We start from the raw sequence: 15,818 nt of genomic DNA, 5'->3' as shown, positions 1-15,818 counted from the left end.
ACAGCATTATGCCAGATTTGTGCAGCTCCTCTGCTTTACCACTATCTGGGATATTTGCAATGTTCTGTTGCAATGAGGTGCCAAATTAGTGAGACGCAGGCAGAATGGCACAGTCAAAATTATTTGTAAAAAGACAAAACAAAACAGAAGTTACAGAAAAGAAAGCATATGTTTTTAACTCTCATATTTTATTATAGCAGTAAATCGTAAGTTTTGTTATCCAACAGAACCTTTCACTATTTTGTACTGAACGTCTTTAATCGAACTGGACCCCATTGTCTCGTTGGGTAGAGCCTTTCCTCAACAGCAACAACCTGAGAAAAAAATCCACTCATTTGTTCAGTTTTTCACTACAGTTCACATGTAGCATGATTTCAGCTAACCTGGAGAGTAAATGGCATGTTACAAATAGTCCTTATCATTACAGACATGAGTTGTGAACATGAGTCGTATCACTTTTATAGTAATTCACTCCAGAGTGTGAAGCAGGTCCCTGAAACACAGACAAGCTGCAGGTCAACAGAGTCCATGTTCTACATCTTCTTCCCCTTGCGCAGTTTGTTGTTGCGCCACATGTTCTCCTTCCTCAGACGCTTCCAGTACTGCCAGGTGTCAGGTTCCAATTCGTGCAGCTTTTTGGCTTCTCCCAAGTTCAACTGGAACAACCTGAACAAGTGAGAAGAGAAAGTGGAAGACGTTAACACATGACCAAACGATGTCCAGGAACGTCCACCTGCTGTAAACGGTACAGGCTCAGACGGCACTGATTTTGACACGAGTAGAATCAGAGTCAGCTTTATTGGCCAAAACTGTGTGCAAACATGATGAATTTGACTTCTGCTTTACACGCTCAGTATACAGACGTTGGGCACTAATATATAGAGTTTAGAGGAAATAAAATGACGTTATGAGCGCGAATGTGTTTGTACAGCCATTTCTATGAAGAAAAGCAGGTTGTGGTATTGCAAATAAGCATATTTTATGTACAGCAGAGTAGATGATTTCTCAGACTGTAAGGCGATCGCTGTGTTCCTCAGAGACAGCCTGGGGGAAGAAACTGTCTTAGCGGTGACTGATTCTTTTCACACAGCGTTCTGTAACGCTGACCTGAAGGTGACAACACTTTGTGTTCAGGATGTGTGGGATCTGCGGAGATGGTAGCTTGAAAAGTTTTAAAAGATAATAAAATGGCACCTCACATGCCATCTTACATTGTTTAATAATGTTTGTCAGTATTCTGTATAGCTCTCTCCGATAACAGGGCACAGACACAGATTGCTTTACCGCCCTGAGAACAGTCACAATACAGAGATGGAGAGCCATCAAGCGCAATTTAGAGATCCACCATAAAATTGGCCAGGGGTATTTTCAACTTCCTTTTCATTTTTTTTTTTAAATCCACCTTCATCAAACATCTTGTGACATGCTTTTAAAATGTGTTGTGTGTGGTACTTTTCACAAAGTTGAGTTTGATCAGAAAAGTCATTGAGCAGACTCACAAAAGAAATCACTAGAAAAAAAGACAAAGTCAAAACCTGACCAAAAAAAAAACTCCAAGGAAATTCTCAAATTTGAATTTAAAATCTTCTACGGGGATTTGAAACCAGGACACCACAAAAATATATATACATTTTATTGCTTAAAGAATTTTATGAGGAGAAAGACCAATAATGCAAAATGCCGAACTTTTTTTTTTAAGTACTGCTTAGTAGTGACAACACTGATCAAAATCAAATCTAAACTGTGAAGAAGACAGTAACATGTGTACTCACCACTCAGGATATTCCTCTGGAAGCTTTATTTTAGGGTCATCCCCTTGTTTGTAGATGTTAACTCCGACTGCATACGATGTAAGTCTTACTGGGTCTTTACACACCTCTGGACCTTTCAGTTCTTCTTTTATCATGCCTTTACCTTTTCCTTTGGGAGCTGAAAGACGGTGAACAAAATCTGATTAGGTCTGAGGAAACTTGATTACAAGTAGTTAAAATCACAAAGAAAGAAAAAAGCAATAAACATTTGGCTATATAATATTACCATCTAACACACAACACAAGATTAGATTGCGTTAGGTGTAAATAGGTTACCTTTAACAGTATGGTAAATAACTAGCATGTTGACAAGAGATGTTGCATTTACTCACCAACTTTCTTAGCATATCCACATGTCTGTATACTGTTTAGCGTGCTTATTCTGCTCAGGAACGCTCCAGCATTGCTTTTTATGCACTGAGTGGACGGTGCTATCCGAAATAAACAGTAGGCAAACATTTTTATTTAGGGTTACCTACAGACATAGCATACCATGCTACTATTTGACATTCATAACCGTATTCAACTTCCGTTTTCTGCGTTCTTTCTGTGGCTCTGTAGGGACAGTATACTGCACCCCTCTGGATAGGATGAAACACTACAGGCAAAAGTACTAGGGTTCTCGAGCGTGCTGTTCCTCTTTTTTAAGTCACTAGGTGGCAGCAGTGATGCGCTCAGTTGACTTGCATCATAACAAAGGAGAAGAAGACCCTAGGAAAAGTTCTCGAACATGTCCGAATACGATCAGATCCAGAAGAGCTCCCTAAACTTAAAGGGTGTAGGAGAGCTTTCGGCAGGAAAGAAGTAAGTGTTCTAGAGTTAATGAAGCATTTTCACAACTCAACAGTAGATCGCTGTCTAAGAAACAGCTGGTGTTAACACGTTAGCTTCTGAAACCAGTCAGCTAGTTAGCTAGTAAGCTAGTATCACATAGTATTTTTGTTAACGTTTGTGATATTATTTTTGGGCATGAAAACAGCATTTATACTAAGAACATATAAGTGTTTATATGTCTCTCCATGACATCATTATGAATTGCTTTTACGGAAAACTTTTTTTTAATTTATTTTTTAGCATTAGCACCAGCAGTCGCTCGTGCAACAGAAGTCATAGTTTCGGCTATACAGCATAAGACAAGTTTTGAAATACAAACAATACACTTGAGTTTTCCTTAAAACGAACACAAGTTTGATTAGTGAAACTCTTATTAATTTTGCTAAAATCTCCAAACGGCATTTTAATGCTTTAGAAGAAGCTAAGCCTAGAACATTTCGCATTCTTTTAAAATCACACGAAGCTGAAGTTGGCCTCCGATTCGGCAGTTCCATCTAATTTTATTTAATCGGCTGTTGTTTAAAAACTACAACACGTAAACTCTTCAAACCTAGAGTAGGACATTTCTACACAATTATCAGAATAATTTAAAACCAACATGTAATTTGTAAAACATTTGATTTGATTATTTACTTTACACAATTTAAAAATGAAAGTGGTCATCTGCTCAGCAACTCCTATAAATCAAGCCTAATACTATTGCATTTACCTACTTTAAAAAGCATATGTTTGCCCAGACGGTGTTGTTGTCTTTTACATTTTTGTTTACTTAAAGCCATAAACAAAAGACACAAAAAAATCTATATAAATCTCTTAAAATTAACAAGTATAAATTAAAGCATTTTTTAAAGGAAATCATCTTACATAATCTAAATCAATTAAACAAATAAATAAATATGACCCCAGCCTTTAGATTTTGTGCTAAATATAGAGTAGCATACTGCATGAAAAGCTATATACTTTTTTGCATTAACAACACATGTGTTTTAGTTTCCTCAACAAAGTTTTTATATTTTTTGTTGTAATTTAAAGTAAAAGAATGAGACAACAAAAACACCTTTGCCGAAAGTTTTGAAAAGTGATGTTATGTGGTTCACATAACTTAAGAGTAATCTAATTTTTATCTTATGTTTATTTTGGAAGGAAGAAGAAGAAGAGTAAAGAGAGTAAGCATCGCCTGGAGCAGGTTGTGACGAGCCAAAATGATGACGAGGAGGTGAAAACAAAGAAGGCGTACATCGACAAAAGGACACCAGCACAAATCGCTTTTGACAAGATGCAGGAAAAGAGGGTAGGTGAAAATCCTGAGCATCTCTGAGCTGGTGTCACTGGTTTCAGGACATAAACAATAAAATCACACAGCAAAACTAGGGTTTGGTAGAAAGCCTTTTTGGCTTCCATCGTCTAGAAAATTGCTGTCCCTAATATATGTGTAACATAATTAAAAAGGGGAATGTTACAGTGGCTTTGAAGAAAAAGTGATAGTTCCTTAACCTCACAGGAGGTCCTTAACAGCAGCCAGGTTTTAACAGGTGTTTGAGTTTGCCAGCAGTGACTATTTTTATATACTGCTAAAAAAAATAAAGGGAACATTTCACTTTAATTTTGTGTGTGGCTCCAAATCCAGGCCTCCATTGGTTAATAAATTTGATTTCCATTGATGATTTTTGTGTGATTTTGTTGTCAGCACATTCAACTTTGTACAGAACAAAGTATTCAATGAGAATATTTCATTCATTCAGATCTAGGATGTGTTATTTGAGTGTTCCCTTTATTGTTTTTGAGCAGTGTATTACTGTTGAGGAATTTTGGTCCAGTTTTCTTTGCAGAAATGTTTCACTTAAGCCGTATTGGAGATTTTTCAACTACCTTTATAACCTCATGCCACTGCTTTTTAATTATATTGAAGTAGTGAGCTAGACTAGCCCAAAAAAAACTGTTTTTTTTTGTTTGTTTGTTTTGCAAGTTGAAGGGGGACTGGCTCGATTGTTTTGAATCTTTCCCATGCGCATAACCCAAATGCATCTGAGCTAAATAATGTCTAAACTGCATTTTTTTTTTTAATTCCTCAGGTTATTTTTGTCTGATATTAACATTTGTTTCACCTGAAATCTGACAAGAAAGCAAAAGCTAAGTAGAAAATATTTATTTACTGCAAAGTATAGCAGTATGCTATTGAATATTTTCAACATTAGTCAAACAAACCCTTTTGCCCTCCCAAAACCAAGCAAGCACTTTGACCGGTGCAATAGTTAGGAACTTTGTCGTTTTGCAAACTATTGATATATTCTGCAGGACTAAGAGTAGAAATCTTGCAACAGCTGATCGGTTTTATTTAACTTAAAGTACCTGGACATACTCAAGTATAGCTTAAGTTCTGAAACAAATACTGATTCATTGGTTTACCAACACACACACACACACACACCTGTGTGTTTGAAATTGTCTCGTAGCGATGAAATTATAAAACTGCGTAAACATTTTTAATAAAATATTTTGGAAATTTTTTTTAGGCTGTGTCGTAATAAGCTCGGTGTGTGTTTAGAGGGCATCACATTGGGGGTAAATTGATCTTTTGTTTTAAAGCTAATTTTGCCGTCTCTTTTCTTGCAGCAAATGGAGCGAATTTTGAAGAAGGCGTCAAAGACCCACAAGCACAGAGTTGAGGTGAGTCGTCTCAGGTCATCTAAAATGGACCTCAGGCAGGTTATACATATTTAGAGAACTATTCATCATCACATGTAGATTTTATTGCCAGTATTTTTTTTTTAGCTTTGTCATACATAGAGATATAAAACTGCCTTGATTTAAATTATGTTCAAATGTTAAGTGTATATTTTTAAAGCTGCTGCTTTATTTCTGCGCAGGATTTCAATCGCCACCTGGACGCCCTTACGGAGCATTACGATATTCCAAAAGTCAGCTGGACCAAATAAAAGACAAGATGGCTTTTTTTCCCCTCAAACCTTGTACTTTTTTATTATTTTGCATGTTTATAAAATGCCATTGTTAGGCTTAAACTGGCTTTCATTTCTTGGTTGTTACTGTGCACAATAAAGTATTTAATATCCTTTTTAATGTGCTCTTTTTTTCCACCTCCTCATACTTTACTGGTATAATGTTTCAAAGAAAACAAATGTAATCAGGGTAAATAATATTTTTTTTTTTTATCTTTCAATGAGACACTGCTAATATGGCACATCTGCATATTCTTTAAACATGAAAAACTTTACTGCAATTCATATTTAAAAGAAAAAAACCCATTGTGAATTAAAATGTACAGAATACAACTTTGTGTACATTAACGGATTTGCTGACACCACATTCTGGATGCTGAGGTCTTTAAATCAATAATACATAAGAGGTTAAGTCTCAAAGTATGCAAAACGGAAAACAAAAAAACAGAAATCTTGCTGTTTTTATTAACAGATGCAAGGATTTAGAACGTTATTTTCGAGTTCAACTATTTCCAAGGTCGTGGTAGTGCTTTCATAGTTCACTTTGGCCCAAGCATTTCACTGGGCTTTACCCACTGATCGAACTGCTCCTCGGTCAGGTAGCCCAGCTCCACGGCCACGGCCTTCAGCGTGGAGCCCTTCTTGTGAGCCGTCTTGGCGATGGTCGCGGCTTTGTCGTAGCCGATGTGCGGGTTGAGGGCCGTGACCAGCATGAGGGACTCGTTCATGAGCTTGTTGATCCTCTCCGTGTTGGCCTGGATGCCCACCACGCAGTTGTTGGTGAAGGAGACGGAGGCGTCGCCGAGCAGGCGGGCGGAGTTCAGGACGTTTTTCACCATCATGGGCTTGAAGACGTTGAGCTCAAAGTGTCCGTTGCTCCCCCCGACTGTCACGGCCACGTGGTTCCCCATCACCTGGGCGGCCACCATGGTCATGGCCTCACACTGGGTGGGGTTCACTTTGCCCGGCATGATGCTGCTCCCGGGCTCGTTCTCCGGTAAGATGAGCTCCCCCAGGCCGGAGCGGGGTCCTGACCCCAGGAATCGGATGTCGTTAGCGACCTTCATCATGCTGACGGCCACCGTGTTCAGAGCTCCGCTCAGCTCCACCAGCGCGTCATGAGCCGCCAGGGCTTCAAACTTGTTGGGGGCGGTGATGAATGGGAGGCCGGTGAGGGAGGCGACTGTAGCGGCCACCTTCTCTGCAAAGCCGATGCGGGTGTTGAGTCCTGTCCCGACCGCCGTACCCCCTGCTGCCAGCTCGTACACCCTGGGCATGGCGGCCTTCACCCTTTCGATGCTGTACTTCACCTGCTGGACGTACCCGCTGAACTCCTGTCCGAGCGACAGAGGGACGGCGTCCTGGGTGTGGGTGCGTCCGATCTTGATAATATCTTTGAACTCTTCAGCCTTGGCAGCTAGGGCATCGTGCAGGGTCTGCAGGCCGGGCAGTAGGACATGGTGGACCTCTGTAGCCACAGCTATGTGCATGGCAGTGGGGAAGGTGTCATTGGAGCTCTGACTCTTATTGACGTGATCATTTGGGTGAACTGGATCCTTGGAGCCCAGTTTTCCTCCCAGTATCTCAATAGCCCTGTTGCTGATCACCTCATTTACGTTCATGTTGGTCTGAGTCCCTGATCCGGTCTGCCACACCACCAGAGGGAAATGATCATCCAGTTTACCTGCTGAAACCTCATCTGCAGCTTTTACGATGGCATCTGCCAGCTTAGGGTCCAGGCCGTAGTCTTTGTTTACCTCAGCAGCTGCTCTCTTCAGGATCCCGAAGGCCTTGATCACTTGGATTGGCATTCTCTCACTGGGTCCCCCAATCTTGAAGTTCATGGTGGATCTGACAGTCTGAGCGCCGTAGTACTTGTCAGCGGGGACCTTGAGCTCGCCAAATGTGTCCCGCTCAATCCGGAACTCCGAGCCGGCCATCTTGGAGGTACAAATGAAGAGTTTTGAGTTGGCGTGGAGTCTCTGAAGAGTCAGGAGGTTGCAGTTAAACTGCTGGACGCTTCTTAACGAGCGAAACATGGCTTCTCATTAGAGGTGAATTTGGGGGGAGGTCAACGCAGTTTTCCACATTGTAACCTGTCATTGGGCGAGAAGAAGCCAAGAAGGGGAGTCAACCAATCGTGGCGCAGGAGAGGCGGGATTTCCGACTGCTTCATTCGGTTGTGTGAAGCTCTTCAAAATATTTCACATCTGTACTTCCTGTAGTGAAGGGACTATTCGACTGGAACATAAATCCGAATTTTTTACTGACTGTAAAAGTCTGCAGCTTTTACAAACAAAATAACATTTGCTGCCTTCTGTCCTTCTAAATAAAATTTTAGAGTTGCAATTTTTTAAGCTCTCTAAAGAGGAAGCTTAAAACTTTTCATAAATATCTGTTGCTTTAAAAGTACCAGAACTTTATTTCTATTTTTAGGTTAAACAAACAAACAAACAAACGCAAAACGTTTATAGAGAATGGATACATTTACTTCTATTTCTGTCGTTGAAATCCATTGCAATTATGTCAATAAAAAAACAATAAAACATCCATTTGTTTGTACATGTGTATTTAAAAACAGTTGTTTTTTTAAAAATGATTTTTAGCCTAGTTTTAAAGAACAATTCTAGCTCAGAAGTGAGCTAAGTGTATACCATAATTGGCTAAAATTATGATACACATTTTACAGTTGTACTTTTTTTTCGCTCTGGCAGGAATTAATCAGCAACTAGCAATAATGAAGTGAAGTACAATTATGCCAAGTTTCACTGTGATACTAATTTAAACTTAGGAGCTTTTCCTTTAAATAATATTTCTTGTGACAGAATACCACTCAGACACTCAAACTAAGAAATTACAAAATATTTGAACACCATTAAATGTCTTTCTGGGTTTAGTTTGTTTTTAAGGAGTATACTCATCAATTTTATCATTGTTTATACAGTGTGTGCAATTCCCTCGCAAAACTCCCAAACTCATGACCTTTAGTCAGGGCAGCCAGGATTTACAAGAGCAGATCTTTTTAATTATTTAGGGCAACTAGTTTGATTTATTTATTCATTTACTGAGACAGTTCTTGTACATTACATACATGTTAATAAACTACTAGACTACAGCAGCTGATTAACAAATTTCTGTACTGACTGGTAGGTTGATGCTTTAAAACATTCCTATTCCATTTGTTTCCAAAGTGAAAAATAAATTCTTGGATTGTGTGTGTACAGTAGTCAATTGGTATTATAAATACAAAAAAGTGCATATATGGCATTCATAATAAACGGTAATAAAAATGTTAAGAGCGTAGGCCTATTGCTAATTAACTTTTGACAGTCTAATAATGAGTTTTAAAACTAAAATATTGTAAATAGAATGCTCTATTTGTGTTTCGGTTAAATTAAACCAAAGCAAAATCTGCTTTACACGAATTTCTCAAAAGCCTTTTATTTTGAAGGCAATTTATGTTCCCTGAGCGGAAGTACCTGCTGCACTCCGTCTCTCCTGCTCTCGCAGTCTGTTCTCGCGTTAACGCCGATCTCGGTTAGAATGCAGCTAGCTCGTTAGCTGACTCCATCGTTTCCAGGTTTCATGTCAACCTGAAAACATTAGACCAAGAGCGACACAAACAGCAAATTGACAGTCGAACGCTTTTAAAACCCAGGCTGCACGGAGAGGTGGGACAATGCCACACAACTTCCAGGCCGGAGACCTGGTCTTCGCTAAAATGAAGGGATACCCCCACTGGCCAGCTAGGGTAAGTAAGCAGCCGGAGGAGGAGGGGGTGGGCTGTTCTGCATGGGACGCTGTGGAAGCTTCTCTTCTGTATCTCTTCAATATCTAAAATACATAAATAAACACATACGCCACTTAATTTGTGAGAGCTAGCAATTGCTTTTTTATAAAAGCCTATAGTCAGAGTTAGGGCGGCGAAATTTGCATGTGATGCTGGCCTAACCTGCTGGGGGAAAAAATGTACAAGCGGAGCTAACGTTGTTAATTTGGAAATGACGTTTGAGATAACTGTGGCTTATTTCTTGGACCATAAATCCCTGTCTATGGTGTCCAGGCGCGTATATCTGAGCTCTTCTCCAACAACACTTTTTATTGATGGGGATTCGGACATCATGACAGAGTAATGTTTGAGTTGTTGCTTGGATATTGTGCTTGGTTACAGATTGAAGATGTGGCGGATGGAGCTGTGAAGCCACCACCTAATAAAATCCCTATTTTCTTCTTTGGGACTCATGAAACGTAAGTGCATTGTTCAGCAGCTATATATATCCGTATATATATTACCTTTTTACGTAATATTGACTAAAATTGTAATTATTTTTAAAGTGTTCTATTAAGTCTTTCATTTCGTTCATGAAAAAACAGCTCTGATGCAATGATAAAACTTTTTCTGGCCATTTATGATGTTCTGTTTTTTTTATTTATTTACTTTGGACTTAGTCAGATTTTCTCCCCCAAAAGAACTCGCACATAAATAGGGAAAACATGTTTTGCATGTTCTTTGATGAGGGCAATTTTGAATCAAAAATAAAATGAAGAAATCACTAGATTACAACTACTTATTCATTGAAACCTCTATATCCCATTTTTAAAAAGCGTATCAAAACACACAATCACAGTTGGTGTGTTTGTACATCAAAAATGGAGGGAATGATTAGTTTTGATATTTATAATGAATGTTATTGTAAAAAAATAATTTTAGTATCTGAGTGTAAAGCAAATTGGTCAAATCCAATTTCTGCTTTATTGACTAGTGCATCTCTAAAATTTTAAATTGCATGGCTAAATATGGTACATTTATAAGATGGTTCAAGTAGCACCATCATTTATGCCTTTTAGATAAATTTATTACAAATTTATTTAATCCTTTTAAGTCTCTGTGAAAATTACAGTTGATTAAATTGTGACTTGTAACGTATCATATTAACTGCTCAAATGGAGTTTTAATGGTGAAACAAAAGATATTTTTTGACACACTGACAAGATGGCACACGCAATTCATAAAGCCACCAGCAGGGGACAGAATATCCCGCTTCAAAGTCTCATCAGTATAAACCTTTCTCTATGCAAGTTCAAACATTCTGCCACCTGAACTGCTAGCATATTTTTTCAGCTATTTACTTTTAAACTGTCTTTATGTTTTTGTCTGTGGCACAGAGCATTCCTTGCAGCAAAAGACCTTTTCCCATATGAAAAGTACCGAGAGCGCTACGGCAAGCCCAACAAAAGGAAGGGATTCAATGAAGGTTTATGGGAGATCCAGAACAATCCACATGCCTCCTACAGCGCTCCACCTGCAGTAAGTCAGCTGGATCTTAAAAATCTTGAAACTTCCAGAACTGAGAGTGAACTCTCATATAAGGCACCGGTTGTTTTTACTGCTGTCAAAACAATATATGGATCATTAGGTTTATTATCAGGTTGTCTGCCACACTTTAAGCAACAGAACCTGAACAACGGAAAATTTTAATGATTTAAAATCCTAACTTTTAAAACTTTAGTACATCCCGAAACTGGTAAGCATACCAAGCCTAATGCTGACTTTCCATAAGAAAAAAACAGTTTTTGCTTGTTTTAAATATTCTCTGAAGTTTTGTTGGGTTGTTTTCGGACAGACGTGTTAGTTAATGTCTTTACTGGTGTATTTCTGCAGCAGGCTAGCTCATCTGATAGTGAGGGCAATGAAGCAGCAGGAGGAGAAGGAGGGGCAAGTGACGAAGAGGATGACGACGAAGACGCTCCGGTTCCTCAAAAAGCCGACTCCGGCAGCGAGGACGAGTCAGACTCTGGGAGTGACGACAGAGGGAGGGGGGGTGGGATAAAGCGAAAGCCGCAGGCTCCCAAGGTAAGCAAAGTGTTTGAAAATTTAGAATGGAAATACTTTTCTAATAATGTTTTGGAGCTCAAGAGAAAGTGGATGTGATTTTATAAAAAGAGATGGGGGGGATACAATAAGTGCACCTATTTCAAATAAGATTTTTTCCCCCAACCTGTATTTGCTTACAGAAGAATATCCACAAGAGGAAGCCATAAAAAAAGCAAGTTAATTAAAAAAGCAACTCTTTCTTAATATTTATTTTAAGCGGCCTCCTCCTCCAAAAAAAGCGCGAGGTTCCTCCAGCGACAGAGACGAAGAGGAGAGCGGGTCTCCGTCTGAATCAGACCCGACGGCTTCAGAGTCTGACTCTGGCAAAAACAGCGACAAGGTAATTTGCTCACTCGCACACATCGTGCTATGAATGCTAACTGTGGAGACAAAGAGTAGTTTGCAGCATGAATTTAGACTTTATTTTTCATTCTCTAGGATTTTACTCCAGAGAAGAAATCCGGTGGACGAGGAGGAAAGAAAGCCGGAGGCAGAGGGAAGAAGAAGGTGAAGCATAAACCCCGTTTTACTCGTGACTTTAATTTATTTTGTGTTTGTTATCAAGAAACGTTCCACTTACTCTCCACCGTATTCTCTCGGGTTCTACAGAAAGGTTCTTCTGACTCTGATTCAGAGTCGGGATCAGGGTCAGAGAAGAAAGTCGCAGACAGCGACTCTGAGGACGAGAAGCCACGGCCGGCTCTGTCCGGCTCCGAGTCCCAGTCCGGCTCAAAGTCCGAGTCCGAGTCTGATCCGCCTCCCCGCAAGGGCCCGCAGCCTCGCAAGAAAGGTACGAGTTCTGAATCCGCTTCATCCAAAATCGCTAGGAAAAAGATTCTGAGCTTTTCTTAGTGCTTGTTTTCCTGGGTTCACAGAGAAAGCTGCTCCAAAGCCTCGAGCAAGAAAACCCAAACCTGCCCCAACTAAACGAGCACCGTCATCATCCTCCGACAGCGACAGGTCAGGCTGCTCTTTTTATTTTTTTACTTAGTAAATTATTACGTTAAATTGCTGATTATTTTAATATGAATATCAACTTAAAGCAGCTGAATATCCCCCCCCCCCCCCCCCCCACTGCATACAGTGACAGTGAACCGGACCGCATCAGTGAATGGAAGAAACGAGATGAGGAGCGCAGACGAGAGCTCGAGGAGCGGCGGAAAAAGGAGGAGGCTGAGGAGCTCCGCCGGCTCCGTGAGAGAGAGAAGGAGGAGGAGGAGAAAAAGAAGAAAGACAAAGAAAAGGGCAAAAAAGAGAGTGACAGTGACAGCAGCAGCAGCTCGGATGAAGGTATAGACGATCATCCGCTGAAGAAGTCCAAGAAACCGCCTCCGCCCCCGATCCCCGCACCCTCTGACTCTGATTCTCCACCTCCAGCAGAGGTAAGCTTCCTTTGTGAATTACCATAAATTATGATTTTTTTTTAAATTGCGTAATACTTAAGATAAAACATTTTCTTTCATATTTTTTTTTCCTGTCAAAAAGGTGAAAAAAACACCAAAGAAAGTAGACAAACAGAAGGCAAGAATAAAAAAGGAGAAGGAAAGAAAAGAAAGAAAGGAGAAGGAGCTGAAAGAGAAGAAAGCCAGACGGGCGGAGGAGAAGTCCAGAGCGAGGTGAGCGGACGGAGAGAGAACAGACCACAGAACGCAAATGTCATGAGAAGAACATGATTAAATATTAAAGGACACTGATCACGCCATTGTGTCTGACTTAGATCTAAGCCTGAAAAGCCCAAACGCCGACCAGAGAGGCCACCGGAGAAGAAAGTGGAAAAGAAAAAAGGTCAGAAGCAGTCATAGTTTCATCTGCTCTGCATCTGGTTATCATGCAATATCAGCAAATTTATTAGGCAAAGAAAACTGCAAATTCTTCTCATTAAAACGCCTTTTAAAATATTCATACCCACTGGAGCGCTTTTCATTTAGTCACGTTGTATCTATAAACGTCTCCTCCTGTTTATTCTGACGCTGGTCAAGTGCATGATGTATTATTTTTAAAAGTTACCTATTTATTAATTAGAATCCTATTGAGAACAAACAGCATCATGAAGACCAAGGAATGCAGCAGACAGGTCAGAACTACAGTGGGATGGTTCAGATCAAACATATTCATTTGTCATGTCTGCCTTTTCATTCTTTTCACAAGTATACACTAAATTGTGTTAGTCCATGATAAGAAATACACTGACAAAATGTGAAAAGTCCAATGGGTATGGATTATTTTGCATTAAATTGCAAAAACATTATGGGAAGAGTTGAAGAAATAACTGTTGTGTTTTTTGTTTTTTTTTGTTTTTTCATCAATATTTAGAGTCATCACCAGAGGAAAGGCTACAGAAACTCCACACAGACATTAAATTTGCACTTAAAGTGGACAACCCAGTAAGTGGCACAAAATGTAGCTTCCTTTATGTCTTTGTGTTGCCATGAAACATTAATGGCTGGGTGTTTTTGTTGCATTCTAGGACATTGAGCGTTGTCTAAAAGCGCTCGAAGAGCTTGAAGCTGTACCTGTCACCAGCCAGATTCTCCATAAAAATGCCGAAGTTATTGCCACACTAAAAAAGGTGCAGCTTGCTGTGCATTTTCTGTGGGATAATTCATTCTGCATTCATGCATAAAAAACACAAAATGGCCTCCAGTTGAAACTAGATATTTACATACACAGCTGGATATGTATTGTTTTTATGCTGTATATTTTCATCTTGTGCAACTTGACTGATTATTTTATAATAATCTGTTTCTCATCACTTATCAGATTCGGCGGTATAAAGCCAGCGCTGCAGTCATGGAGAAGGCCAGCGACGTCTACAACAAGTTAAAACTTCGCTTCGTGGGAAAACCAGAGATGGCAGCTAAGCCTAAAATAGAGAACAAAGAAACGGAGAATGATGAAAAGCAGTCACAAAACACTGGTATGAGAAACATTTCAGATTGAGTTTTACTCTCACGGCAGCCGCTTATAAATCTGAATGTCTTTTGTAGAATCCACACCCGTGAATGGAGAATCGGAGGAGAAAAAAGAGAATGCAGAGGAAGACGAAAAGCCCAAATCGCCTCTGAAAGAGGAGAACAATGACGGCCAAGGTTCAAGTCCAAACAGGTTTGGCTCAACGTGCATCAGATCGCGCTCATTCATCGATGCCATATTGGAACATTGTTTTAAAATGAAAACAGATGCATGGCATCTCGGTACACTTTTTGCTGCTGCTGAAATGTTGTTTTCTGTCTAGGCCCAGTTCAGACAGCCCAGCTCCACAACAGACACCCACATATGAGGAAGCAGACGGTACCGTCTCAGCAGAGCCAGAACCGGCCGCTGTAGAAACCTAAAAGACTCTCTGCAACCACTGGCAGCGGACCAAGCGCTAAAAGATGGTGGCCTCTGTTCGACGATCAGACGCCGCTCTCGGCTCAGCAGCATCGGCACACGCACCCAGCATTTCCTGCAGCACCCGTTACAAAAATAGATGATGCTTTGGACTGTTTTTGTGGTGCACAAGTCAGAAAGCCATCCACTCAGTCTGTTGGTCCATTGTTTCTCACCGTTAAATGAAAACTTTCTTTTTATCGTCTATGAATTTCCTTCTCCTTTTGTTCAACGTTCAACTTTAAACTCCAGCTCCTGCCTCGTCGTCTGTCTACTTTCAAACTGCCCACATGTTAAAAAGAAATCACTTTTTCTTTTTTTAGCTCTCGCAACCAGAATGAAATGGAACAAAACTTATTTTAAACAGAGACCGGGACGACTTGGAGAGAATTCTTTTCTTTTCTTTTTTCTCTAAGGACTTTTTGTGTAAACCCTTACATCTGTCTACTTCCTTTTATAAAACCTGCCAAACATCACCAAGGCCTCTTTTCTGTGTGTGGCAATGCCAGAGTGGTACAGTCCTGTTTATGAGTCTTCTGTGTTAACTATTTAAGTATCTGGTCTAAATACAGCTGATACAGTCTGAAATGTAAAGAGTCACTAAAAAGCTGTTTTTTTTAACTGAGGTCCACCTCCTTTTTAATTGCCTTTGTTTTCATAGGATCACAGTTTTGTCTCTAAAAATAATTGCTGTGCAGTTGAGCATCATACACTCTCCTCTTTAGTGTCTGCTTTCAATGGATCATGATGAATTGGGGGGGGGGAAACTGAAAAATGCCCTCAGAAGCTATTGAGATCTCATGTAGCTGCAGCCTATTTTGACTTTTTTATGTGCATACATCATGTGTTTTTAGTGCTATGTAAATTGGTAAAGCATTTCTATAACGTAGTTGAGACTTGAATAAAAATCTCAGCATGGTTTTGTTCACTTTGCTTCTTCTCTGCTCATACATTACATTGAGGTTATGA

General features: G+C 39.9%; 4 protein-coding genes across 6 annotated transcripts in view; 2 read left to right on the top strand and 2 right to left on the bottom strand.

Moving 5' to 3' along the window:
- fam32a (family with sequence similarity 32 member A) overlaps positions 1-5,718 on the top strand; it is a 6,291-nt gene extending 573 nt beyond the window's left edge. Inside the window, exons 1-4 of one of the 2 annotated variants that reach the window (XM_015045385.1) lie at positions 2,474-2,615; positions 3,789-3,936; positions 5,259-5,312; positions 5,513-5,718. In XM_015045385.1, the coding sequence (XP_014900871.1) occupies positions 2,542-2,615; positions 3,789-3,936; positions 5,259-5,312; positions 5,513-5,581 (345 nt within the window). In that variant the 5' untranslated portion in view covers positions 2,474-2,541 and the 3' untranslated portion in view covers positions 5,582-5,718. Of the gene's footprint in view, positions 1-2,473; positions 2,616-3,788; positions 3,937-5,258; positions 5,313-5,512 lie in introns of those variants that run through there. The other variant, XM_015045386.1, reaches the window with a different exon arrangement.
- Positions 171-2,334, bottom strand: LOC106955282 (39S ribosomal protein L54, mitochondrial-like). The gene is made up of 3 exons (XM_015045384.1): positions 2,144-2,334; positions 1,773-1,929; positions 171-666 (listed from the first exon to the last, which is right to left on the bottom strand). Exons 1-3 carry the CDS (start codon positions 2,268-2,270, stop codon positions 534-536), a joined length of 417 nt encoding a protein of 138 aa, XP_014900870.1. The 5' UTR covers positions 2,271-2,334; the 3' UTR covers positions 171-533.
- Positions 5,719-5,787: 69 nt separating the features above from the next.
- fh (fumarate hydratase) lies at positions 5,788-7,778 on the bottom strand. Its single transcript, XM_015045381.1, has one exon. It carries the CDS (start codon positions 7,639-7,641, stop codon positions 6,142-6,144), a length of 1,500 nt encoding a protein of 499 aa, XP_014900867.1. The 5' UTR covers positions 7,642-7,778; the 3' UTR covers positions 5,788-6,141.
- A 1,323-nt stretch (positions 7,779-9,101) lies between these two features.
- hdgfl2 (HDGF like 2) lies at positions 9,102-15,769 on the top strand. 2 transcript variants are annotated; one of them, XM_015045380.1, is made up of 16 exons: positions 9,102-9,353; positions 9,774-9,850; positions 10,769-10,910; positions 11,268-11,456; positions 11,695-11,817; positions 11,916-11,984; positions 12,087-12,267; positions 12,353-12,437; positions 12,562-12,859; positions 12,963-13,093; positions 13,195-13,262; positions 13,791-13,861; positions 13,945-14,046; positions 14,238-14,394; positions 14,465-14,582; positions 14,713-15,769. In XM_015045380.1, the coding sequence occupies exons 1-16, from the start codon at positions 9,282-9,284 to the stop codon at positions 14,810-14,812; spliced, it is 1,983 nt and encodes a 660-aa protein (XP_014900866.1). In that variant the 5' UTR covers positions 9,102-9,281; the 3' UTR covers positions 14,813-15,769. The 2 variants fall into 2 exon arrangements, with proteins under 2 accessions (XP_014900866.1, XP_014900865.1); XM_015045379.1 differs by having other exon boundaries at positions 9,103-9,353; positions 11,265-11,456.
- The last annotated feature ends 49 nt before the right edge of the window (positions 15,770-15,818 follow it).

Source organism: Poecilia latipinna, unplaced genomic scaffold, assembly GCF_001443285.1.
Source record: "Poecilia latipinna isolate Pla-1442-1.1 unplaced genomic scaffold, P_latipinna-1.0 Scaffold723, whole genome shotgun sequence".
NCBI classification, from domain to species: domain Eukaryota; kingdom Metazoa; phylum Chordata; class Actinopteri; order Cyprinodontiformes; family Poeciliidae; genus Poecilia; species Poecilia latipinna.
The sequence above is the reverse complement of the archived record's forward strand: the minus strand, read 5'-3'. Positions and strand labels throughout refer to the sequence as shown.

Bases quoted from the DNA above. Each gene is read 5' to 3' on its own strand.
- fh (XM_015045381.1), bottom strand. From the start codon at position 7,641: ATGTTTCGCTCGTTAAGAAGCGTCCAGCAGTTTAACTGCAACCTCCTG.
- LOC106955282 (XM_015045384.1), bottom strand. From the start codon at position 2,270: ATGTTTGCCTACTGTTTATTTCGGATAGCACCGTCCACTCAGTGCATA. The intron at 1,930-2,143 runs GTGAGTAAATGC...ACCGTCTTTCAG, and splicing joins TGGATATGCTAAGAAAGTTG to CTCCCAAAGGAAAAGGTAAA. The intron at 667-1,772 runs GTGAGTACACAT...TCACTTGTTCAG, and splicing joins CCAGAGGAATATCCTGAGTG to GTTGTTCCAGTTGAACTTGG.
- hdgfl2 (XM_015045379.1), top strand. From the start codon at position 9,282: ATGCCACACAACTTCCAGGCCGGAGACCTGGTCTTCGCTAAAATGAAG. The intron at 12,268-12,352 runs GTACGAGTTCTG...CTGGGTTCACAG, and splicing joins CCCGCAGCCTCGCAAGAAAG to AGAAAGCTGCTCCAAAGCCT. The intron at 13,094-13,194 runs GTGAGCGGACGG...TGTCTGACTTAG, and splicing joins GAGGAGAAGTCCAGAGCGAG to ATCTAAGCCTGAAAAGCCCA.